At 36.2% G+C, this 27,121-nt stretch overlaps 1 protein-coding gene across 6 annotated transcripts in view; it reads left to right on the top strand.

Moving 5' to 3' along the window:
• CEP57L1 (centrosomal protein 57 like 1) overlaps nt 1-27,121 on the top strand; it is a 75,977-nt gene that overhangs the window by 33,199 nt on the left and 15,657 nt on the right. For 4 of the 6 annotated variants that reach the window (XM_061131616.1, XM_061131614.1, XM_061131612.1 and 1 more), the window contains exons 2-4: nt 15,962-16,127; nt 17,690-17,869; nt 23,043-23,164. In XM_061131616.1, the coding sequence (XP_060987599.1) occupies nt 15,965-16,127; nt 17,690-17,869; nt 23,043-23,164 (465 nt within the window). In that variant the 5' untranslated portion in view covers nt 15,962-15,964. Of the gene's footprint in view, nt 1-6,663; nt 6,682-15,961; nt 16,128-17,689; nt 17,870-23,042; nt 23,165-27,121 lie in introns of those variants that run through there. The other 2 variants (XM_061131613.1, XM_061131618.1) reach the window with 2 other exon arrangements.

Below are 27,121 nucleotides of genomic sequence, written 5' to 3'. Positions count from 1 at the left end.
TTTTAAATTAAATTCTCTGTTTGAGCATTGCAGGTTTTTTTGTCTCACACCCTGCTGGTAGTGTGAATTCAGATCATAAACCTGTGTAAGAACTGTCTTTTGGATAAAATTCCCTCTAGCTAGTGCCCAGTACTTGAAAGGTAGAGACTTGCAAGTTTTCTTGCTGTCTCTTTTTGCATTGTGGTTTTAGTTTCCATGTATTCTACATTGTATTTGTTAGCTCTTCTGTTGTTCTGGCTTTACATGAGAGGTCTCCTATTTTTCTCTTCTTGTGGTATATAAGAGACTATTGCATCTTATAATACATGGTAGCTTAGATTTGATTTAAAAAATCCATCAGGTGCTTGCTTAGGCCCTTACTATACTTCTTCAGAACTTGTTTGCTTTCATTGTAGACATAGTTCTAATAAACTCAATGTCTTTGTTACTCAGTTCTTTGCTCATTCCTATCAGTGATCTTCAAACTTTTGCATAAGAATCAATTGGAAAGTGAAAATTACATATTTCTGCATCTTATCCCAGAGATTATTTACATGGACCTAGGGGATGCCCAGGAATCCTCACTTTATAAAATATCCTCAAGGTGTTTATACCTAAGTGATTGAAGGACCATACTTGGAGAAAAACTGCACACTCTGTATCTAAGTGAATATTCATGGCTTGAGCTTCTATCTATGTATACTGATGACTTTCAAATCCTATCTTTAGTCTAAGCCATTCTTCCTTGATGCCTCTATTAAAGGCAGAATACACTCTGATCTAGGGTAGATGGGCTCAAGTCCCAGCTCAGCCACTTATAACTGTGTGACCTTTGGCAAAGTTACTTAACCTCTTAGTTGCCTCAAGTAAAATGAAATTAACATAAATACTTTATAGGGTTGCTTTGGCAATTCTGTGGATCAACACATGTAAATTTCTTTGACTAGTGGCTGGAATTAGCTCAGTGTAAGTGGTAGCTATTTTTATGTTGTTATTGTCCTACAAGGGCTTTGCTGGTGGCTCAGATGGTAAAGTGTCTGCCTGCAATGTGGGAGACCCAGGTTCAGTCCCTGGATCGGGAAGTACCCTCGAGAAGGAAATGGCAACCCACTCCAGTACTCTTGCCTAGAAAATTCCATGGACGGAGAAGCCTGGTAGGCTACAGTCCATGGGGTCACAAAGAGTCGGACACGACTGAGCCCCTTCACTTTCTTTCTATTGTCCTACAAAGGGGGCTTCCAAGGTGGCTCAGTGGTAAAGAATCCACCTGCCAGTGCAGAAGGTGCAAACAACACAGGTTCAATCCCTGGGTTGGGAAGATCCCCTGGAGTAGGAAATGGCAACCCACTCCAGTATTCTTGCCTGGAAAATTGCCAGAACATAGGAGCCTGGTGAGCTACAGTCGATGGGATCACAAAGAATTGGACATGAATGAGTGATTAAGCACGCTCGCGCGCACACACACACACATACAGTGTCTGACAAACACTTCAAACATGTCTAAAATTAACCTTTTATATTAACCTTGACACCCCTCAAAATCTGTTTTCTGCTTTGACTAGAGCTATATTTAATTTCTCCCTATCATTAATTTTCTTCATCCCAGCCATACATTCTATAAATTCAATGTCCTAATTATCTCTAATTTGTCCCCTTCTTTTCATTCCCACTTCTGTTGCTTTGGTTCAGATCTTTATTTTCACACGAAGCATCCTAGAATAGTCTCCTGTTTGGAAGTCTAACCTCTGGTTGTTTTTCTCTGTTCTGACTCTCAGAAATCTTTATCAAAGGCAATGTGATACTGCTACTCCTCTGTTGGGTGACTCTCATTGCCCATGGGATAAAATCCAAACACCTGTGCCTGGCTTACTAGGCTCCTCAGATCTGGTTTCTGCCCTCTCTTCTGCAATACTTAGGCGTATTTGCAATCTTCCAACATTTCTTGTAGTAGCTCTCCCAAAACATCACCTTCTCTCTAGCTTTCATAACTTTGGATAAATAAGCAATAAAGCTTGGTGGTTAAAAGTGTTAGCTTTAGAGTCAAGCTGCCCAAGTTCTGACTTTGCTACTTTAGTTGTGTTACCTTTCACAAAACAGTTTTTCTGTGCCACAGTTTACTCATCTTTAAAATGAAAATAATTGTCCTCATAGAGTTGTTAGGTGGATTTTAGTAAATTAACCCCTCAAGTAATAAAGGTGAGGTATCATTATTTTTATTATTACCATGCTGTTTCTTTTGCTTGTAAACTTGATCCTCCTCTCTATCCATTTTCTCACTTTCTTTTGCCTGTCAAATCCTACTTACTCATCCTTTGTTTTTTCAGTTTGAGAACTAGCTCCTCCAGGAAGCCATCTCTGAAACCCCCAAACTTTTTAGATGCCCATCCTCTGGGTTCCCATGGCACCCTTTTTAGTATAATTAAGCTGTTAATGTTTTAAGGACTGCCAGGGACTATGTTTTTCATCTTTGAATGGCTAATAAATGAAATGTGATTGTTTTATTGTTTCTTATTTGTTATAGGTTCAGAAAGTAATTAGGGGAAGGATATTCTGCTTGCATGGAGTAGTTCATAAGAAGACAGGAAGGGAAGAGGAGATAGCAAGAGGTGAAAAGACAGAAAACAAAGTCTGTAACACTCTGGAACTTTTCAGCAAAAGGGCAGGCAAATCAACGAATATCAGTGTGATTCTCTAAGTATCATCATGCATAATTAAAATGCTATTATGATATCCTTAAGTCATCCCAAAGGTTAAATTGTGTTGAGTATACTCTGCCTAAAAGGAAGAAAAATAGATTAAACATTTTAGAAATATTTCTTTTAAAACTAGTTGAAATAAATTTTGGCAATTAAATAGATAAGCTTTAGTTAATTATCATTGTCCAATAGCTCATTCCCCCTTGGGTTGCATGACTAATCGGTACTCCCATAATTAATTCCAAATATTGAGTGTGCTCAATCTGTGGGAGAGGAAAAAAAGTAAAGGCCAAGGAAGGTTTATAGCAACTAACCTGAGTACTGTTAACTTTAAAATTCATTATTTGTTGACTCAATTTCTAAATTCTTTATATATTTAATAACTTTGCCATCAATCATTCTAAAGGGTGTTGACCCAAAAAAATAGACTGCCAGATATTTCTCCAGCAAAAATGGGTTTATTTGGGATCAGCACAAAATTACAATTTGGAGTCTGCCATTGTGGTGGGCCCTGTGCAAGTCTCAGCAGGGCAAGGGAAGGAGAACTCTTTTATAGCGGGGAGAAGGAAGTTGGGAGGGCTGTAGTAAACCAAGAGTCTGTGGCTTTTCATTGGCTGAATCTTTGCCGATTCAAAAGAAAGAAGAGTATTTTTTCTTCCTGTTGGACTCAGCCGTGTCACAGAGCATGAGAGCTCCCCCTTTTGATCTCTACTCTACTTAATTGAAGTTTCTGTTAATTAACTTTTTAGAAGACAAATGATTAGAAACAAAGTTCGACAGATAAATATAATAAACATAAGAATGTTCAAACCCTTTCAGAATCACTTTTTTTAATGAAAACTTTCTGAAGAAATATCAGTAATACTTTAAAATTCTAATAATTATGATTTACTTTCTTAAATAAAATGATATTAAATTAAACACTGTATGCAAAAGTATATACCAAGGTAAAGAGTTGAACACGACTGAGCAACTGAACTGAATGTGTGATTTTTTTAAATGTAGGGCAGTATTTATAGAATTGTTTGGTTTAACTATGACAAACATTAGTGTAAGAAGGTAGGGAAAAGTTGTTGACCTACCAGATTAGTTTCAGGGAATTCATTTTACAAGTATTTTTTGGATTAGGTCCTGAGAATACAGTACCCTCTTGCAGAGCATAGAAGTTTAGATTGTAGGAACTCACAGAAGAAATAACATAATTGCCTTCCCTGAATTTATGTTGATTTAAGAGGCATAAGACCCTTAAAAATGAAAAGATATAAATGCCTCTACAAATATCAGTATAAACCATTGATTCTGTATGTCTTCAGCTGTGTTCTACCTTTGCAGAAATCTAATTAAAAAGAAATTAGTAAATTTTGTTTCTTATTATAAAACTAATATGTATTTATTGTAGAGAATATGTAAGAAAGTAGAAATCAGTCAGTTCAGTTCAGTTCCTCAGTTGTGTCTGACTCTTTGCAAACCCCATGGACTGCAGCATGCCAGGCTTCCCTGTCCATCACCAACTCCTGGAGCTTACTTAAACTCATGTCCATCATGTCACTGATGCCATCCAACCATCTCATCCTCTCTCAAAATAACAAAATAAAAATCTGTTGTCCCTCTAGTAACATTTAATATATTTGCAATTATTATTATATAATATAATGGATATTATTTGCTATTATTTAGTACATTTATAGTCTTTTATCTATGTTTATCATTGTCCTTTTTAAAAATTGAGCTATAATTATATAATTTTATATCCTTTATTCACTTTATATTAAATCAAGAACATTTCTCCAAACTGAATATTCAAGATAAAGTACAGGTAAAGGTGATGGAGAGTCTAATCACTTACATAATCTCAGGCATTGTTAAGTTTTAAACTTGCTGTATTCAAGTTCGGTAAGGAAAAATCTAACTTTCTACTTATTAGATAAAATGTTTGTAAGTCTAGATGTTTTAAATCTACAAGTTGTTACACTTTCTTGGAAATTAGGTAGCACTTATATCATGGCATTGAGAATTATGCACATAACAATTAGATGATGTATTACAATTTATAAAAGATTGGCATTGCTTTGCACTCTTTCAGAAACTGGATATTGTAGTAATGTAGTCATATTTCTTCTATTTAGACTCATTTAGGATAATAGAGTTGAAGAATGCTCAATACAGTTTTAATAATTATGAAATAAGCAAACTAATTTTACTGGATATACTGCTAGCGAACTTACCCCCTGTGTTTTTTCCCTCCTCTCATTGTCTCTTACTCATCTTTCTTCAAAAGTGAGATGGCAGACTACTTGACTGCAGAAGCCATGCCCTGTTTGTTTTTTTCTACAAGGCATAGCATGTTAATGTAGATACTAAACAATTACCTGTTCTTACTTTGACTTTGTTACTACTTTCTCCAGCTTCTCCCCACCCCCTCCACTTTTGCTCCCTCCTCTTTGATCTCCTTTGATTCTTCATTTGTCTTCTAAATGCTAGGTGGTCATCAGCATTTTGAGCTCCTCATTTATCTCCTAAATCTGTCATTCTTGACCTTTAAAATTTTTGCCTCAACGTATCTGAAGGGCACCACAGTGGACAGATAACATTAGCTCTCTAATGGATAAAGGCATTGAATCTTAGCCACCCCTTTTCATGCATACACACATGCTAATCTTTATGCTCTCCTTGGGTAATCTAATGGATAACCAAATCTGTATCTCTAGATCTAGCCTAGACTGCTCACCTAAACTCCAGACCTGTATTTCAATTCATTTGGTGGATAGTTCTTGTCCATAAGCACTCAAATTCAACTATATCTAAAACAGTTTGTTGTTTTCATCAGATTGTATCTCCTTTTATATTATTCCTTATTCCTGTTAATGCCACTACTATCTCTTTCCTTGCCCAAGTAAAATCTTGGAGAGTATTTTTGATTTTTTCCTCTCCTCCACTTCACATATCTAGTTGGTTCCTATGTCCATTTGATTGTATCTTCCAAGAATCTTTCATGTTGATCTCACTTACTCCAGTCTTCATTCAGGCCTTATATTTTTCCTCATTTTACTTACTTCAATAACCTCTTAATTTGTCTGTCTGTAATTTCTTCCCACTCAGGGCTATCTGAATAAACTTGTCAGATCAACAAACCTGATCATGTTGTTCCCCTTTATATCCCTTCTTAACTCCCCATTGCCTGATCCTATAAAATACAAACTCCTTGTGTGTTACACAGATCCTTTGTGGTTTGGCTCATATACTCATTAGCCATTTCTCTCTTTTTTTAATTGGCAGATAATTGCCTTACAATATTGTGCTGGCTTCTGCCATACATCAACATGAATTAGCTACAGGTATACATATGTCTCCTCCCTCCTGAATCCCCCTCCCGTCTTCCTCTCCATCCCACCACTCTAGGTTGTCACAGAGCACTGGGTTGAGCTCCGTGTCACACAGCAAATTCCTACTTGCTATCTTGGAAGGAAAGTTATGACCAACCTAGACAGCATATTACAAAGCAGAGATGTTACTTTGCCAACAAAGGTCCATCTAGTCAAGGCTATGGTTTTTCCAGTGGTCACGTATGGATGTGAGAGTTGGACTGTGGAGAAAGCTGAGCGCCAAAGAATTGATGTTTTTGAACTATGGTGTTGGAGAAGACTCCTGAGAGTCCCTTGGACTGCAAGGAGATCCAACCAGTCCATCCTAAAGGAGATCAGTCCTGGGTGTTCATTGGAAGGACTGATGCTGAAGCTAAAGCTCCAATACTTTGGCCACCTCATGGGAAGAGTTGACTCATTGGAAAAGACCCTGATGCTGGGAGGGATTGGGGGCAGGAGGAGAAGGGAACGACAGAGGATGAGATGGCTGGATGGCATCACCAACTCGATGGACATGAGTTTGAGTGAACTCCGGGAGTTGGTGATGGACAGGGAGGCCTGGGGTGCTGCGATTGATGGTGTTGCAAAGAGTCGGACACGACTGAGCAACTGAACTGAACTGAATCTATACGTTCCTTTTTATGGTGAGTACTATTCCATTGTGTTTATGTACCACAACTTCTTTATCCATTCATCTATTGATGGACACCTAGGTTGCTTCCATGTTCTAGCTATTGTAAATAGCACTGCAGTGAACAATGGGATACATATGTCTCTTTCAATTTTGGCTTCCTCACTGTATATGTCTAGCAGTGGAATTGTAAGGTCATATGGTAGTTTTATTTCCTAGTTTTTTAAGGAATCTCCATACTGTTCTTCATAGTGGCTGTATCAATTTACATTCCCACCAACAGTGCAAGAGGGTTCCCTTTCCTCCATATCCTCTCCAGCATTTATTGTTTGTAGATTTTTTTAATGATAGCCATTTTGGTCAGTGTGAGGTGATAACCTCATTGTCATTTCAATTTGCATTTCTCTATCTCTAATATTGAGCATCTTTTCATGTATTTGTTGTCCATCTGTATATTTTCTTTGGAGAAATGTCTGTTAGATCTTCTGCCCATTTTTTGATTGGGTTGTTTGTTTTTCTTTTATTCTGCTGTATGAGCTGTTTGTATATTTTGTTGTTTGTCAGTTGTTTCATTTGCAATTATTTTATCCCATTCTGAAAGTTGTCTTTGTTTTATCTTGTTTATTGTTTCCTTTGCTGTGCAAAAGCTTTTAAGTTTAATTATGTCCCATTAGTTTACGTTTGTTTTTATTTCCATTACTCTAGGAGGTGGGTCAAAGACGATCTTTCTGGGATATATATCATAGAGTGTACCACCTATGTTTTCCTCTAAGAGCTTCTGGCCATCTCTTATTGCCAACATTTATTTAGTGTGCTCCAACCAAATTCACTGGGATCTGTCATGTCCCTCCTTGTTTATACTTCTGTCTCCAATAATTATGTATTTGCAAATTTTATATTCCTGTTAAGCCTCTTATTGTCTGCTTGTTTTGATCTCTGTCTTTCATATCTTTCCTCAATGTCTGGTAAGCCTTGGTTAAACAACTTATATTTAAGAATGGGGCACTAAAAAACTGATTAGGAGACTTCCCTGGTGGTCCAGTGGCTAAGACTGTGTACTGCCAATGCAGGGGGTGCAGGTTCAGTCCCTGGTGAGGGAAATAACATGCCATGTGCTGCATGGCATGACCAAAAGATAAAAAAATAATAATTTTTTAAAAATTGAAAACTCCAAATTCGTCCAATCCTTTCATTTTATTGTCTTTAGTATCTTAGTTACCTTGGGCTAGTCATAGTCCCTTGATAAGGATTTTCCCATCTCCACTTGGATGTGTAGACTACCGGTATTCTGTGAACTGAATCTTCCTGCTTTCAGTCTGTTTCCCACCCTCATCTGTGTTGAGTGTCCCCCAATCCAGAGATACTCCCAAATTCCCTATTTGTAAACAAAAAGACAAAACTAAACTTCTAATCTTCTTCCCAGATGGGGGATAAAGCAATCTCTGGTTATATGGAGAAGCAAAGGGGATTTAAACATATAATTTACTTCTAAACTAAACTTTCATCCTGTTCTCTAGGTTTCAGCCCTATCTTAACAACTTACAAGTTTATTCACAGTGCATGTGTGCATACTCAGTTGAGTCCAACTCCTTGCACCTCCATGAACTGTAGCCTACTAGATTCCTCTGTCCATGGAATTTTCCAGGCAAGAATACTGGAGTGGGTTGCCATTTCCTACTCCAGGAGATCTTCCCAACCCAAGGATTGAACCCGCTTCTCCTGGATCTCCAGCCCTGGCAGGCGATTCTTTACCTGAGCCACCTAAGACTCCCATTACTTACAGAGGTGCAGCTAATTCATGAGCCATTTTAGAGATTCTGTTTAAAAGTCACTTTCATTACTTGAGTTAGGAATTTGCCTTTTTTGCATTAGCTAAGTCTGTTATTATTTGTACATCTGTTTTCCCTTTTCCAAAGTTATGTCGTTGTCACCTTTTCTGATTTCTTTGTCCTTGTAGGTTTATAAAGTTTTTTAAAGTTTTAATATTATTTTAGTGGGTTTTAGAGAGGAAACAAAAGTCAGTGTATATGTTCACTCTGCTATACTTACCTAAACTACTCTTTCCAAACTGTTGATAATGCCAAATTATTTCTGGCTTTACTTATCTCTCTGTCAAACAAAAAGAGTTAGATAATCTCTCTTCTGTGCTCCTGTGACACTCTATGTATGCTTTTGTTATGGAATTGATCCCATTGAATCATATCTTGTTTTTAATTCATCTCCCCTACCACACATTGTTGTACAACCTGTATATTGTTGTACAACTAGTATATTGTTGTACAACTAATATTCCAGAACTTTTTCATCTGGGAAAACTGGAACTCTACAACTCCACATTTACCCCTCCTCTCAGCTACCATTCTACTTCCGTTTTTATGAGTTTGACTACTCTAGATACCTCATATAAGTGGAATCATACAGTATTTGTTTTTCTGTGACTGGTTTATTTCACTTAGCATAATGTCCTCAATGTTCATCCATGTTTTAGCATGTGTTAGCATTTCCTCTTATTTTAAGGCCAAATAGTATTCCGTTATATGTCTATATGTTTTGTTTATCTGTTTATTCATTGATGGATGTTTGGTTTCCACCTTTTGACTGTAGAGAATAATGCTGTTATGAATATGGGTGTACAAATATCTATTTGAGACCCTGATTTCAATTATTTTGGATATATATACTTAGAAGTGTCATCATTTTTATGACATTGACATTTTTAAAGAAAACAGTCCCCCCCTTTGTAAAAATAGAATGTCTTTCATTTGGGGCTTTTGTGATGTGCTAAGATTCAGGTAACACATTCCTGGACAGAATGCTGCATTGAAAGTAATATATTCTGCTTTCCTTTTGTCTTTCAATTTTGTTCATAATTTCTATATGTTGTGGTATGAATTTTAATGTAGCCTTTATATCTTTATTTTCTCCCTGCTTTTAAACATAAAATGTCTCACCCTCTTCTAAGATTAACTATCCACTGTTTTTTTTTTAATTAAAGAAAATTAACTCTGTACTATATCTGAAGTTTTATACTGATGTGTGCAATCAGGTAAATGTTTAACTGAATTTTTCCCATTTTTTGTAACATCATTTATTGAACGAACAACAAATGAATCATATGTTGAATCCTCTGGAAGTATTTATGTGAAGTTCTTAGATTTACTAATTTCTATTGACCAGTCATTTTTATATCACTATCTTAATGCTTTAATTATTATATATTATAAATAATAGATTGTAGTATCTACTAGAGAACCTATAAAGCAGATCCCTTAACCACAGATTTTTCTACTCAGTTGTAAGAGTACTTTTTAAAGTTTAATAATATACATTAACAATAAAATAAAGTTAGTCCAACCTTTATTTTGTTTGTTCTTTAGATAAGTTAACCTATATGCATACACAAAGAAAACCAGATAAAAGAAACAGAACTATTGACCTTTCTCCAGTCTCTCTAAAGAAAAATCTAAACTTTAAAGAATTACCAGCAAATTAGCAAGAATTACCAGTGAAATGCCAAACAGAGAGTCCTCTGTTTCAAGACCCTCTTGTAGTATCTCTGATCACCTCCTAAATGCTGTCTCCCTAATAGTCCTCTGAGATTATGCAAAGATGATGGCACAGTCAGCCACCAGCAAGAATAGACATTGGTTGTTTAAACAGACCGTTTTGGAACATTTGCTTCCCTCAAGAGCAAGTGAAAATGCTTTGCAGTTAAATATTTGTGTCTAACACATTCTTCAGGTGGGGGATAGTTTCTTTATGCAGTGGTACCTCAGCTGCAGTCAATACCAAAATCAGGTTGATTATGTTCTTTGCAGCCAAAGAGGGAGGAACTCTATACAGTCAGTAAAACCAAGACCTGGAGCTGACTGGCTCAGATCATGAACTTCTTATTGCGAAATTCAGACTTAAATGGAAGAAAGTAGGGAAAACCACTAGGCCATTAAGGTATGACCTAAATCAAATCCCTTATGATTACAGTGGAGGTAACAGATAGATTCAAGGGATTATATCCGATAGACAGAGTGCCTGAAAAACTATGGACAGAGGTTCATAATACTATATAGGAGGTGGTGACCAAGGCCATCCCCAAGAAAAAGAAATGCAACAGAGACAGAGTGGTTGGAGGAGGAGTCTTTACAAATAGCTGAGGAAAAGAAGAGAAGCAAAAGGCAAGGGAGAAAGGGAAAGATATACCCAACTGAATGCAGAGTTTCAGAGAATAGCAAGGAAAGATAAGAAGGCCTTCTTAAATGAACAATGCAAAGAAATAGAGGACAACAGTAGAATGTGAAAGACTAGAGATCTATTCAAGAAAATTGGAGATATCAAGGGAACATTTCATGCAAGGATGGGCACAATAAAGGACAGAAACGGTAAGGACCTAAATGAAACAGAAGAGATTAAGAAGAGATAGCAAGAATACACAGAACAGTTGTACAAAAAAATGTCTTAATTACCCAGATAACCATGATGGCATGGTCACTCATCTAGAGCCAGATATCCTGGAATGTGACGTCAAATGGGCCTTAGGAAGCATTACTACAAACAAAGCAAGTGCAGGTGATGGAATTTCAGCTGAACTATTTCAAATCCTAAAAGAGGATGCTATTAAAGTGCTGCACTCAATATGCCAGAAAATTTGGAGAACAGCAGTGGCCACAGGATTGGAAAAGGTCAATTTTCATTTCAATCCCAAAGAAGAGCAATGCCAAAGAATGTTCTAACTGCCATACAATTGCACTCTTTTCATATGCTAGCAAGGTTATGCTCAAAATCCTTCAAGCTAGGCTTCAGCAGTACGTGAACTGAGAACTTGCAGATGTTCAAGCTGGATTAAGAAAAGGCAGAGGAACCAGAGATCAAATTGCCAACATTTTGTTGAATCATGGAGAAAGCAAGGAAGTTCCAGAAAAACCATCTACTTCTGCTTCATTGACTATGCTTAAACCTTTAACTGTGTGGATCACAGCACACTGTGGAAAATTCTTAAAGAGAAGGAAGTACCAGACCATCTTACCTGCCTCCTGAGAAATCTGTATATAGGTCAAAACACAACAGTTAAAACTGGACATAGAGCAACTGACTGGTTCCAAATTGGGAAAGGAGTACGATAAGGCTGTACATTGTCACCCTGCTTATTTAACTTCTATGCAGAGTACATCAGTGAAATGCCAGGCTGGATGAATCACAAGCTGGAACAAAGATTGCCAGAAGAAATATCAACAACCTCAGATATGCAGATGATACCACTCTAATGGCAGAAAGTGAAGAGGAACTAAAGAGCCTCTTGATGAAAAGAGGAGAGTGAAAAACTTGAAACTCAACATTCAAACAACCTTAAGTTCATGGATTCCAGTCCCATACTTCATGGCAAATACAAGGGGGGAAAAAGTGGAAGCATTGACAGGTTTTATTGGGCTCCAAAATCACCACAGACAGTGATTGCAGCCATTAAAATTAAAAGACTCTTGCTCCTTGGAAGAAAAACTATGACAAACCTAGATAGCATATTAAAAAGCAGAGGCATCACTTTGCTGACAAAAGTCTGTTTGTTCTAAACTGTGGTTTTTCCAGAGTCATGTACGGATCTGAGAGTTGGACCATAAAGAAGGCTGAGCACTGAAGAATTGATTCTTTCAAATTGTGGTGCTGGGAAAGACTCTTGAAAGTCCCTCAGACAGCAAGGAGATCAAACCAGTCAATCCTAAAGAAATCAACCCTGAATATTCATCAGAAGGACTGATGCTGAAGCTGAAGCTCCAATACTTTGGCCACCTGATGTGAAGAACTGACTCATTGCAAAAGACCCTGACACTAGGAAAGATTGAAGGCAAAAGGAGAAGAAGGTGGCAGAGGATGAGATGGTTAGATAGCGTCGCTGACTCAATGGACATGAATTTGAGCAAACTCAGGGAGATACAGGAAGACAGAGGAGCCTGGCATGCTATAGTCCAGAAGGTTGCAAAGAGTCGAACATGACTTAGCAACTGAGCAACAGTTTTTAAGCACTCGGTTATAATATAGGACTAGGTTGTAAGGCTTAAGCTGGAACCCCTAGTACAGTGAGAACTCATGGCTCTTTTCTCTTATTGTTTCCTTTCTTTTCATTCATAACCTAGTGGGTTGTTATTCTGCTTATGCCTACTTTCAGATGTGTTTACACACTTAATTTAAATAAACTTTGGTCTAATTTTTAATTTATTGGTATCTTCTGAGTAATCATATACATTAAAACCTTTGAATTTGAAATTGTTTTTTAATTCATGCAAAAATTCATCTAGTAAAATACCACCATATTTGGGACAGAGGAAGCAGACATTCTTCCCAAGGACTTCAGTGTATAGTGACTAATCCAACATTTTATTCTTTTCATTATTGGAGAGACTCAACAGGAGCTGAAAACTAAATCAAGTATCTTGAGTAACTCCAAGGTTCTTTGGATAGCTTTAAACACTACCCTCTCTCTGAAGATGTACAATCATGTTCAGAACATCTGCCCTTTGGGGCTCTACCTAACTTTGCTCTCTTATTTTTTGAGGGAACAACAGTTTAGATAGATGCAATCTCCTGTGGGGAGCAGACAGTGTCTGAGGAGCAAGAACCCAGAGAGACAGAGACATGGTTAGTAAATGGTAGCCAGTGCTGATAACAATAGAAAAATGATTGCCTTTCAAGATTTTAAGAGCATCAAGTATTCTGGCAAAGCTTCCTAGGCTATATAACTTCTAATCTAGACTGATGAAGAATATCGTTGAAGACAACACATCATGGCAGTGGCTAAGCAGAAAACCCTGCTGAGTTAAATATGTTCTCTGCCATCACAGGAAACATAGTCATGGAAGTGTCTTCCCTTGCCTTGTGAATTGGGAAGGTAGTGAAATCAATGAAATTTTGCAATTCTCAAAAATTAAAGTAAATTAATTTATAGAAAGAAATTCTAAATTTACATTTTAAAGCAACTTTATTTTTAAAAATTGTGCTGGTGAATTATTTTGTATATAAACAATTTTCTGTTTCAGTGTGGTTATTTAACATTGACTATAATCTATTAAGTAGAGTACATTTCTAAAATATTTAAATTGCTTATGTTCTCCTCTAGGAGTTTTATAGTTTCTGGTCTTACATTTAGATCTTTAATCCATTTTGAGTTTATTTTTGTGTATGGTGTTAGAAAGTGTTCTAGTTTCATTCTTTTACAAGTGGTTGACCAGTTTTCCCAGCACCACTTGTTAAAGAGATGGTCTTTTTTCCATTGTATATCCTTGCCTCCTTTGTCGAAGATAAGGTGTCCATAGGTGCCTGGATTTATCTCTGGGCTTTCTATTCTGTTCCATTGATCTATATTTCTGTCTTTGTGCCAGTACCATACTGTCTTGATGACTGTGGCTTTGTAGTAGAGCCTGAAGCCAGGCAGGTTGATTCCTCCAGTTCCATTCTTTTTTCTCAAGATTGCTTTGACTATTCGAGGTTTTTTTGTATTTCCATACACATTGTGAGATTATTTGTTCTAGTTCTGTGAAAAATACCATTGGTAGCTTGATAGGGATTGCGTTGAATCTATAGATTGCTTTGGGTACTATAGTGATTTTCACAATATTGATTCTTCCAATCCATGAACATGGTATCTTTCTCCATCTATTTGTGTCCTCTTTGATTTCTTTCATCAGTGTTTTATAGTTTTCTATGTATAGGTCTTTCGTTTCTTTAGGTAGATATACTCCTAAGTATTTTATTCTTTTTGTTGCAATGGTGAATGGTATTGTTTCCTTAATTTCTCTTTCTGTTTTCTCATTGTTAGTGTATAGGAATGCAAGGGATTTCTGTGTGTTAATTTTATATCCTGCAACATTACTATATTCATTGATTAGCTCTAGTAGTTTTCTGGTAGAGTCTTTAGGGTTTTCTATGTAGAGGATCATGTCATCTGAAAACAGTGAGAGTTTTACTTCTTCTTTTCCTATCTGGATTCCTTTTATTTCTTTTTCTGCTCTGATTGCTGTGGCCAACACTTCCAAAACTATGTTGAATAGTAGTGGTGAGAGTGGGCACCCTTGTCTTGTTCCTGACTTTAAGGGAAATGCTTTCAATTTTTCACCATTGAGGATAATGTTTGCTGTGGGTTTGTCATATATAGCTTTTATTATGTTGAGGTATGTTCCTTCTATTCCTGCTTTCTGGAGAATTTTTATCATAAATGGATGTTGAATTTTGTCAAAGGCTTGTTCTGCTTCTATTGAGATAATCATATGGTTTTTATCTTTCAATTTGTTAATGTGGTGTATTACATTGATTGATTTGCAGATATTAAGGAATCCTTGCATTCCTGGGATAAAGCCCACTTGGTCATGATGTATGATCTTTTTAGTATGTTGTTGGATTCTGTTTGCTAGAATTTTGTTAAGGATTTTTGCATCTATGTTCATCAGTGATATTGGCCTGTAGTTTTCTTTTTTTGTGGCATCTTTGTCTGGTTTTGGTATTTGGGTGATGGTGGCCTCATAGAATGAGTTTGGAAGTTTGCCTTCTGCAATTTTCTGGAAGAGTTTGAGTAAGATAGGTGTTAGCTTTTCTCTAAATTTTTGGTAGAATTCAGCTGTGAAGCCATCTGTTCCTGGCATTTTGTTTGCTGGAAGATTTCTGATTACAGTTTCAATTTCCGTGCTTGTGATGGGTCTGTTAAGATCTTCTATTTCTTCCTGGTTCAGTTTTGGAAAGTTATACTTTTCTAAGAATTTGTCCATTTCTTCCAAGTTGTCCATTTTATTGGCATATAGCTGCTGGTGGTAGTCACTTATGATCCTTTGTATATAGGGTTGTGGAATTCAAAGCTTAGATTCAGAAATTGATATATCCAAAATTACCCTTAAAAATGCCATAGGAAGTCATATTGGAATCTAGAGAATCATATTATATGAATGGCTTGTGTTTCAAAGCTTTGTTGTCTTTTAGAATATGTACTTTATGTTTGAATGATAGAGTCAAACTCTTTGTAGAGGAATGCTCAGATGATGATCTTACAATCAAGTGAGAAACCAGCAAATTCACACCACTCATGTAATGCTCACTTCAGAGCATATACTCTGAGAATCAGGCAGGATTGTCTATACTGTTCTTTTACTGGTGAGCTTATTATGGTTGAACTTGTGATAATAAACTTTATAAAGACATAATTCCACAGTATATGACTATATATTTATGTTAAAAGTTCCACCTGAATTTTTTCTGATATTTTTGTTATCCACATAGGAAAAAAATGATGCTATACTATGTCTTTCCTTTATTCTCTACAGATAATGGATTCTGAATTAATGCATAGTATAGTCGGAAGCTATCTTAAACCTCCAGAAAGAGTGTGTGTTCCATCAGTCACCCAGAGTGATGAATCATCTCAGACTCGCTACTCTGTGAACTTAGAAGTTACATCTTCTAAGATGCTTCGTAGTCCAAATAGCCAAGGTAATGCCAATAAAAAAAAATCATATTTAAAATTAGGGGAATTAGGAAGCATGTTATATAAAACTCTTCACTTTTATGTAGAAAATAAGATGATTGTATATTTAACTAATCTTAGTAAAATGCTAATTTTGACTCTGTTGCTTAAAGTTTCTGTAAATTTAATTTACTTAACATTTTTTATTTTGGCTTCTTTGCTATAAGATGAAGATTAATATAACCAGCTAGGCACATATTGCAGATTTATCATTAAAAATGTCATTCAAAATAGGAAAATATTCTGAAGAATAAAAGGTCAGATTTGGAGAATCCTTCTAATGAATAAGATGGTTAGAATATTAAAGAATTAAGTTGATTTTAATCTTAGTCAAGAATTAAATTCAGAAATTGCATATATCCGAAATTACCCTTGAAAATTCTTCATGAATCCAGTTCATTGGAGTAACTTCAAAATACAAGTATTATAACTTTTAAAATATAAGTTTAGGAGAATCTTAAAATTGAATTAGAAAAACATTTATGATTCCAGGAATACCTGTACCATATACATTACTTTCTAAGATACTGATAGTCATGTTTTTTGATCTTTTATAATAATGGTTGCCATTATAAATAGACTATAGCTTTGTGGAACAAAGTAACTACAAGAAATATTAATCTAAACCAAACAATAATCTCTAACACATATCTTTCTAATTGGATATGAACTATATGAAAGTTAATCTTGAACATTTATTTATATTCCATTCATCTCTAGTTTTATAATTTGAAGTTGTAACTTAGAAGAACATATAATACTTGAAAATTTTATAACTTGAGCTTACCTGAATTATGAAGATATTAATATATGAATAATAATCATAGTAGTACGTGTGTAACACAATCTTTCAAGCCTGACATCAGTTAAACCACTAGGTTGTAATTTTTTCTTGATGGAAGAAGCAGTGTTCTACCTCATATGTCCTAAAAATTAACATTATATCTTGGACAAAGAAACAATAAATGTTTGTGATTTGACTGAAACTGAATACATCAAGAACTGAGAAAAAATTTTAACTTTAAACCTAAATTTCCTTGTTAATTAGTGAACAGCATATTTTAATTTTCCTTATCCATGCTCAGACTTGTATGCCTCAAACTTCCCCTCCTTTCTCCCTTCCTCCCTCTCTTCCTTCCTTCTTCACCCACTTCTTCCCTTCCTCCCCACACTCCTGTCTCTCTAACTCTCTCCCTCTCTCTATACACACACACACACATATACATATATATCTTTTTTGCATATGTTTTGAACATATTTGCTTTGTTAAATTAAAATGTGATTATTAGCTTTCTCACATCTCAAACTTAGAAAATTACTAAATATAATCATAAATATATTATTTTTATAAGACATGTTAGAATTTGTCCCTCTTTAGAATTTTAGTCATTTTTCTTTTTTATGAGGAATATAAATTACTTTTTTTTTTACTTAACTAGCAAAAATATACTGCCCACTTTTATATGCTGCTATGATTATAAGTGCTCAAAAATTCTCACTTAAAATATCAAGGAAATTTTTTCAACAGCTCTTATTTTAGCATTAAAAACTCTTCAGGAAAAGATTCATCGTTTAGAGTTAGAGAGAACACAAGCTGAAGATAACCTGAACATTCTTTCCAGAGAAGCGGCACAATATAAAAAGGCCTTGGAGAATGAAACAAGTGAGAGAAATCTGGCACATGAGGAACTGATAAAGCAGAAAAAAGGTAAGAAAATTCAGTAATTCTCAGAAGGAAGAGGTTGCAAAAGTTTACAACTTGAAAATAAAAAGCCCAATCTGAGAAGGTTTACTCAATATCTTTGTTCTTATATGCATTCAAACCTTGCAGGCTTGTTCTCAGATATTTTGATATTAGCACTAAATGGATATAATTTTAAACTTGCCTGTATATTATCTGTTATTACAGTTCATAAATTATTGAGATTAAAAGAAAAATTAAGTTTTTAGGCAAGTTGTATTTAGGAATTATAATATTTTCAGAATACCAACAGAATTCATGTATTATTCAGTTCAGTTCAGTCGCTCAGTCATGTCCGACTCTTTGCAACCCTGTGAACTGCAGCACGCCAGGCCTTCCTGTCCATCACCAACTCCCAGAGTTTACCCAAACCCATGTCCATTGCGTCGGTGATGCCAAACAGCCATCTCATCCTCTGACGTCCCCTTCTCCTCCTGCCCCCAATCCCTCCCAGCATCAGGGTCTTTTCCAATGAGTCAACTCTTCGCATAGAGGTGGCCAAAATACTGGAGTTTCAACTTCAGCACCAGTCCTTCCAATGAACACCCAAGACTGATCTCCTTTAGGATGGACTGGTTGTATCTCCCTGCAGTCCAAGGGACTCACAAGAGTCCTCTCTGACACCACGGTTCAAAAGCATCAATTCTTTGGCACTCAGCTTTCTTCACAGTCCAACTCTCACATCCATACATGACCACTGGAAAAACCATAGCCTTGACCAGACGGACCTTTGTTGGCAAAGTAATGTCTCTGCTTTGTAATATGCTGTCTAGGTTGGTCATAACTTTCCTTCCAAGGAGTAAGCGTCTTTTAATTTCATGGCTGCAGTCACCATCTATAGTGATTTTGGAGCCCCAAAAAATAAAGTCAGCCACTGTTTCCACTGTTTCCCCATCTATTTGCCATGAAGTGATGGGACCAGATGCCATGATCTTCGTTTTCTGAATGTTGAGTTTTAAGCCAACTTTTTCACTCTTTCACTTTCATCAAGAGGCTCTTTAGTTCTTCTTTGCTTTCTTCCATAAGGGTGGTATCATCTGCATATCTGAGGTTATTGATATTTCTCCTGGAAATCTTGATTCCAGCTTGTGCTTCCTCCAGCCCAACGTTTCTCATGATGTACTCTGCATATAAGTTAAATAAGCAGGGTGATAATATACAGCCTTGACGTACTCCTTTTCCTATTTGGAACTAGTCTGTTGGTCCATGTCCAGTTCTAACTGTTGCTTCCTGACCTGCATACAGATTTCTGAGGAGGCAGGTCAGATGGTCTGGTATTCCCATCTCTTTCAGAATTTTCCACAGTTTATTGTGATCCACACAGTCAAAGACTTTGGCATAGTCAATAAAGCAGAAATAGATGATTTTCTGGAACTCTCTTGCTTTTTTGATAATCCAGCACATGTTGGCAATTTGATTTCTGGTTCCTCTGCCTTTTCTAAAACCAGCTTGAACATCTGGAAGTTCACGGTTCATGTATTGTTGAAGCCTGGCTTGGAGAATTTTAAACATTACTTTACTAGCATGTGAGATGAGTGCAATTGTGCAGTAGTTTGAGCATTCTTTGGCATTGCCTTTCTTTGAGAAAGGCAATATATTATCATATTGTATATTATATATTATTATCATATCATGTATTATTAGCCTGCAATATAATTTAAATGCTTCCTATTTTTAATAATTTTTAAAAAATTTGAAAATAAAAGCAATACTAGTAGTTAAATAATATAAAAATAAAACAATAAAAATAACTTAAAAGATTAATTGGAAGAAGTGGACAGGTAGGTGGTTTCTGAGGAAATTAGGAAAAGGACTTCTGGTCACAAATTTTAGAGATTTAGACCATAAGTTATATATATAGTTCACTTCAAAACTGTGGCATTTTTTCCTCCTGTAACACTATATCACCCTCATAAACAAGGTTCAAGTTTGTGTTTTAACTTAAAAATAGACAAAATGAGGAGAAAAAAAAGTCCTGAGGTAACTGAACGAACATAGAATAAAGAGCCAAGGAAGCTAAAGAATTAGAATGAGGTTGCTTACTTCTTACAGAATTAACTATGTGATCAGTAGTTGAGAAATAAGGAGAATGGAAATGGTGGAATGCATATATCTGAGTTTTCTGAAAGAGAAGAAATATACATTTTTATATTATATTATATAAATATACATATTAGGGAAGAGACTTTCAGTCAGTTCAGTCGCTCAGTGGTGTCCGACTCTTTGCTACCCTGTGGACTGCAGCATACCAGGCTACCCTGTCCATCACCAACTCCCGGAGCTTACTCAAACTCATGGCCATAGAGTTGTGATGCCATCCAACCATCTCATCCTCTGTCATCCCATTCTCCTCCTGCCCTCAGTCTTTCCCAGCATCAGGGTCTTTTCAAATGAGTCAGTTCTTCGCATCAGGTGGCCAAAGTATTGAAGCTTCAGCTTCAGCATCAGTCCTTCCAATGATATTCAGGATTGATTTCCTTTAGGATGGACTGGTTGGATTTCCTTGCTGTCCAGGGAACTCTCAAGAGTGTTCTCTAACACCACAGTTCAAAAGCATCAGTTCTACAGCTCTCAGCTTTCTTTATAGTCCAACTTTCACATTCATTCATGACTACTGGAAAAACCATAGCTTTGACTAGATGGACCTTTGCTGGCAAAGTAACGTCTCTGCTTTTTAATATGCTGTCTAGGATAGCCATAACTTTTCTTCCAAGGAGTAAGCGTCTTTTAATTTTATGGCTGCAGTCACCATCTGCAGTGATTTTGGAGCCCCCAAAAATAAAGTCTCTCTTATCCATTCATCTGCTGATGGGCATCTAGGTTGCTTCCATGTCCTGGCTATTATAAACAGTGCTGTGATGAACATTGGGGTGCACGTGTCTCTTTCAGATCTGGTTTCCTCGGTGTGTATGCCCAGAAGTGGTATTGCTGGGTCATATGGCAGTTCTATTTCCAGTTTTTTAAGAAATCTCCACACTGTTCTCCATAGCAGCTGTACTAGTTTGCATTCCCACCAACAGTGTAAGAGGGTTCCCTTTTCTCCACACCCTCTCGCATTTATTGCTTGTAGGCTTTTGGATAGCAGCCATCCTGACTGGTGTGTAATGGTACCTCATTGTGGTTTTGATTTGCATTTCTCTGATAATGAGTGGTGTTGAGCATCTTTTCATGTGTTTGTTAGCCATCTGTATGTCTTCTTTGGAGAAATGTCTGTTTAGTTCTTTGGCCCATTTTTTGAGAAGCTGTGGTACATATACACCATGGAATATTACTCAGCCATTAAAAAGAATTCATTTGAATCAGTTCTAATGAGATGGATGAAACTGGAGCCCATTATACAGATTGAAGTAAGCCAGAAAGATAAAGACCATTACAGTATACTAACACATATATATGGAATTTAGAAAGATGGTAATGATAACCCTATATGCAAAACAGAAAAAGAGACACAGATGTACAGAACAGACTTTTGAACTCTGTGGGAGAAGGCGAGGGTGGGATGTTTCGAGAGAACAGCATCAAAACATGTATATTATCTAGGGTGAAACAGATCACCAGCCCAGGTTGGATGCATGAGACAAGTGCTCGGGCCTGGTGCACTGGGAAGACCCAGAGGAATCGGGTGGAGAGGGAGGTGGGAGGGGGGATCGGGATGGGGAATACATGTAAATCCATGGCTGATTCATGTCAATGTATGACACAAACCACTACAATATTGTAAAATAATTAGCCTCCAACTAATAAAAATAGATGGAAAAAAAAAAAAAAGTCTCTCACTGTTTCTATGTTTCCCCATCTATTTGCCCTGAAGTGATGGGACCAGATGCCATTATCTTTGTTTTCTGAATTGAGTTTTAAGCCAATTTTTTCACTTTCCTCTTTCACTTTTGTCAAGAGGCTCTTTAGTTCCTCTTCACTTTCTGCCATAAATGTGGTATCATCTGCATATCTGAGGTTATTGATATTTCTCCTGGCAGTGTTGTTTCCAGCTTGTGCTTCCTCCAGTCCAGCATTTTTCATGATGTACTCTGCATATAAGTTAAATAAACAGGGTGATAATATACAGCCTTGACATCCTCCTTTCCCAATTTGGAACCAGTCTGTTGTTCCATGTCCAGTTCTAACTGTTGGTTCTTGATCTGCATACAGATTTCTGAGGAGGCAGGTCAGATGGTCTAGTATTCCCATCTCTTTCAGAATTTTCCAGTTTGTTGTGATCCACACAGTCAAAACTTTGACATAGTCAACAAAGCAGAAGTAGATGTTTTTCTGGAACTCTCTTGCTTTTTCGATGATCAGTGGATGTTGGCAATTTGACCTCTGGTTCTTCTGCATTTTCTAAATCTAGCTTGAACAACCGGAAGTTCACAATTCATGTACTGTTGAAGCCTCATTTAGAGAATTTTGAGCATTATTTTCCTAGTGTATGAGATGAGTACAATTGTGTGGTAGTTTGAGCATTCTTTGGCATTGCCCTTCTTTGGGATTAGAATGAAAACTGACCTTTTCCAGTCCTGTGGCCCTTGCTGAGTTTTCCAAATTTGCTGGCATTTCGAGTGCAGCACTTTCACAGCATCATCTTTTAGAATTTGAAATAGTGCAATTCGAATTCCATCACCTCCACTAGCTTTGTTTATAGTGATGCTTCCTAAGGCCCACTTGACCTCATATTCCAGGATGTCTGGCACTAGGTGAGTGATCACACCGTCATGATTATCTGGGTAATGAAGCTCTTTATTGTGTAGTTCTTCTGTGTATTGTTGCCACCCCTTCTTAATATCTTCTGCTTCTGTTAGGTCCTTACCATTTCTCTCCTTTATTGTGCCCATCTTTGTATGAAATGTTCCCTTAGGTCTTCTGTTTTCCATATGGTGTTATTTCCCAGGAATAGCCAGGTTTTTGTGATCCCACCAGTCACTGACATCCTTCCCTTTCAGAAGTATACTCTCTAGGTCTTTATGAGTCAATGTTAAATTAGTTATATATAATTAATGAGATATTCACAAAATTTATGTTAATTTCGGAAGAGTCATTATTTAGAAGTAAAGAAGTTTTAAACTTCTGGCTTTTGATTGAATTCATATAATACATTTCTTGTAATAACTCTCTGATATTGATTATTACTTTTTCTTTTTCATAGATATAAGTATGCAGTTAAGCTCAGCCCAGTCTCGCTGCATCCTCCTAGAGAAGCAACTAGAATATACAAAGAGAATGGTTCTCAATGTAGAACGAGAGAAGAATATGATCCTAGAACAACAGGTGACTATATTTTCTATAGTAATGTATGTTTTTGAAGAATATTTAATGTCATGGGAAGATTGTCATATTGTAATTTAAATAGGATACGAAGCTGTATATAGGAAATTTCCAGTTACAGTGATGCACACTAAGTCATTTGAATCAACTTTTCTATAGAGGAAAACACAAACCCTGGACAGAATATTAAAAAAGAAAGAGGGAAGGGATGGAGGGAGAAAGAAAGGAAGAAAAGAAAATACACAGAAGTGGTGGAGAGTTAACAAGGTGATGAAAGGTCACCAATTCAGAAATCTGTGTGCATATTTAAATTCAAAGAAGTTGACCTCCAGAGTGGTTGGTTTGGGGTCCCTTCCTTTTCAGGACATTTTTGATTCCAGAAGAGTCAGTTGAAAGGCTAAATAGTGCTTTTGAAAGCCATCATTATGGGGCTAAAGAAGTTAGAGTTCAGGATCTGCCAAGGGTAGGAACCCTGGTAAATATTCTGTGCTCTGAATGCTTTTTAATGATGAACAAGAAGGAAAACAAGATAGATTACAGCTCAGCTCTAGATTATCAGAGTAATCTAGGAAATCTTAGTCCCTGAAATTGGATTAAAGTGATCCTTGGTGGCTAATGTTCCCAGGGTCCTCAAATTATTTCTATAAACCTTTCTTCTACACAGTGAGAAACTTTTTAATGAAAGATAACCAGGCAGAAGGAGATAAAACACTGTCAAAAGAAATGGCATACATAACAGACTATATATAAACAGTCTCATAAGTTAGCTCCAGCTAGATCCTGGCTCTAGAAGATACAGACTTTAAAATAATTATACTTGCTGTAATCAAGGAGATAGAAAATAGGATCAAATTTTCAGCAGAACATTAGAAACCATAAAATGGCAGAGCAGATTTGAGAAGGAACCAAATAAAAATTACAATATTGTAAAAAATACAGTAAATGGAATTGAGAACTTAATGGTGCATCTAACAGCAGATCAGAAGAGATAATTAGTGAATTCGAAGATGAAACCATCCAGATCAATGAAGAGACAAAACAATGGTAAGTTTAGAAAAGAGAGCAAGAGACATAAGTTAGAGTGAGGTCAAATTTATGTGTGATTGGAATTCCAAAAGGAAAAGAGAGAATAGGACAGAAACAATATTTGAAGATATAATGGCTGGGAAGTTTAAAAAATTGACTAAAAAAATAATCACACCACAAATGTAAGAAATCCTATAAAACCAAAGCAGGAAAAATAAAAAGAAATAAATAATAAGACAAGAATAAAATCCTAAAAGCTGCTGGGGAAAATAAAAAGGTTATTTTCAAAAGGACAATAATTAAATTGACAGCTGACTTCTCAATACTGAACCTGGAAGAAAACAAACTGATTATAATTAAGATATTAAAAGAAAATAACTGTCAGTCTAGAGTCCAATGCCTGGTGAAAATATCCTCCAGAAATAAAGGTGAAGTGAAGACATTTTAAGACTGACCAAATCTGAGGTAGTTTGTTACTAGGAGATACATTCTAAAGGAAACACTGAAGGTATCATTCAGATGAAGGAAGAGTATCTTAGATGGAAGGTCAGAGATGCAAGGAGTGAAGAACAATGAAGATGGTAAATATATAGGTAAATAAATATATAACAGCAATAATTATGTTTTATTTTATATATTTAAATATATATAAAGGATTAAAATTAATGAGAATAAAATTATAAATTAGGAAGTGGTAAATATAGTTTAAGTGTTCTAAGATCTTTGCTTTAGTTTGAAAATGGGTAAAAGTACCAGTCAGTACTGGATTTTAATGGGCCAAATATTTAATAGGTTTCTCAAGGAACTAGAAAACTTGATTCAAAAATTCATATGAAAAGGAAAGGTCCAAAAGTAGCCAAGCTATTCTGAAGAAGAATAAGATGAGGTCTTGTCCTATGACATATTGATACTATCAAAATTAACATATTTGTATGGACTGACAGCCAGAATAAAGGATTAGGGATAGTCAGACCCACTTATATGGAAAGTCAATATAAAACAAGGATGCCATTGCATAACATTGTTGAAATGCTAGACTTCAGTAGATATGTAGGGGAAATTGATTATCTATGTGAGAAAAAGAAAGAAATTGGATGCCTACCTCACATCATACACAAAAATAATTTCCAGATGGATTAAAGACTTACATGTTAACTTCAGAATTTTTAGAAGAAAATACAGAATAATGCCTTTATGACCTCGGAGTTAAGAGAGATTTCTTAAGCAAGATACAAAAAGTACAAAGCAGTGGTAGAAAAATGGGCCAAGTTATGAAGAGGCATTTTGCAGGATAAAAGAAGTCACAGGGAAATGCCAATTAAAAGTGCAATATACTACTTAGCACCTAGTCATCAATTCACATTTTGTCTTGTAAAAAAACCTAGAAATTCCTATCCTGGATAAATATTGTAGATGAGTGAGTTTTAACCATTTTTAGAATGTTTTTATTAAAGTATAATTTGCAGCCAGTGAAATGCACAGGTCTTAAGTCTATCAGTTCAGTTCAGTCGCTCAGTCGTGTTTGACTCTTTGTGACCCCATGGACTGCAACACGCCAGGCTTCCATGTCCTTCACCAACTCCCGAAGCTTGCTCAAACTCACGTCCATCAAGTTGGTGGTGCCATCCAACCATCTCATCCTCTGCCGTCTCCTTCTCCTCTCCTGCCTTCAATCTTGCCCAGCATCAGGGTCTTTTCCAATGAGCCAGTTCTTCATATCAGATGGCAGAGGTATTGGCGCTTCAGCATCAGTCCTTCCAATGAATATTCAGGACTGATTTCCTTTAGAATTGACTGGTTTGATCTCCTCGCTGTCCAAGAGACTCTCAAGAGTGTTCTCCAACACCACAGTTCAAAAGCATCAATTTTTCGGTGCTCAGCTCTTTATGGTCCAACTCTCACATCAGTACATGACTATTAGAAAAACCATAGTTTTGACTAGACAGATCTTTGTCGGCAAAACAAGGTCTCTGCTTTTTAATATGCTCTCTAGGTTGGTCATAACTTTTCTTCCAAGGAGCAAGTGTCTTTTAATTTCTTGGCTGCAGTCACCATTGCAGTGATTTTGGAGCCTAGGAAAATAAAATCTGTCAACTGTTTCCACTTTTTCCTCATCTATTTGCCGTGAAGTGATGGAACCAGATGGCATGATCTTAGTGTTTTGAATGTTGCGTTTTAAGCCAGCTTTTTCACTTTCCTCTTTCACTTTCATCAAGAGGCTCTTTAGTTCTTTGCTTTCTGCCATAAGGGTGGTGTCTAAGGTTATTGATACTTTTCCTGGCAGTCTTGAGCCTAGCTTGTGCTTCATCCAGCCTGGCATTTCACATGATGTTCTCTGCATGTAAGTTAAATAAGCAAGGTGACAATATACAGTAGTTCAGTGATTATTGATAAATGAATATGCTCATGTTATCTATAGTCCTACCAAGTAACAGAACATTTTTATCACCCCAGAAATTTTCTTATATCTCTGCCAAGTTACTCCCTGCTCTCTCCCCACCTCCCAACAGTGCAACTACTATTCTGATTTATTTTACTTCAGATTAATTTTACCTGTCCTAGAACTTCATATAAATTGGATGATAGAAAATGTTCTTTTTATGTCTGGTTCTTTGGTTTAAAATAAAGTTGTTTAGATTAATCCATGTTGTTACATGTATCAGTAGTTCATTCCTTTTATTGCTGTGTAGAATTTCATTATATAGATATGCCACAATTTGGTTATGCGTTTTTCGTTTGATGGATATTTGACCTGTTTCCAGTTTGGAGGTCTTATAAGTAAAGATACTTCAAACATTCTTGTACAAACTTTTTTGTGACCATATGTTTTAATTTCTCTTGGATAAATATCTAATAGTAGAATTACTGAACCATGGGGTAGGTGTATTTTTATAAGAAACTATCAAAGTGTTTTCCAAAATATTTTCTTCTAAA

This window comes from Dama dama, chromosome 28, assembly GCF_033118175.1.
Source record: "Dama dama isolate Ldn47 chromosome 28, ASM3311817v1, whole genome shotgun sequence".
NCBI lineage: Eukaryota > Metazoa > Chordata > Mammalia > Artiodactyla > Cervidae > Dama > Dama dama.
Note: the sequence above shows the minus strand (reverse complement) of the source record. Positions and strands in the feature narration are given on the sequence as shown.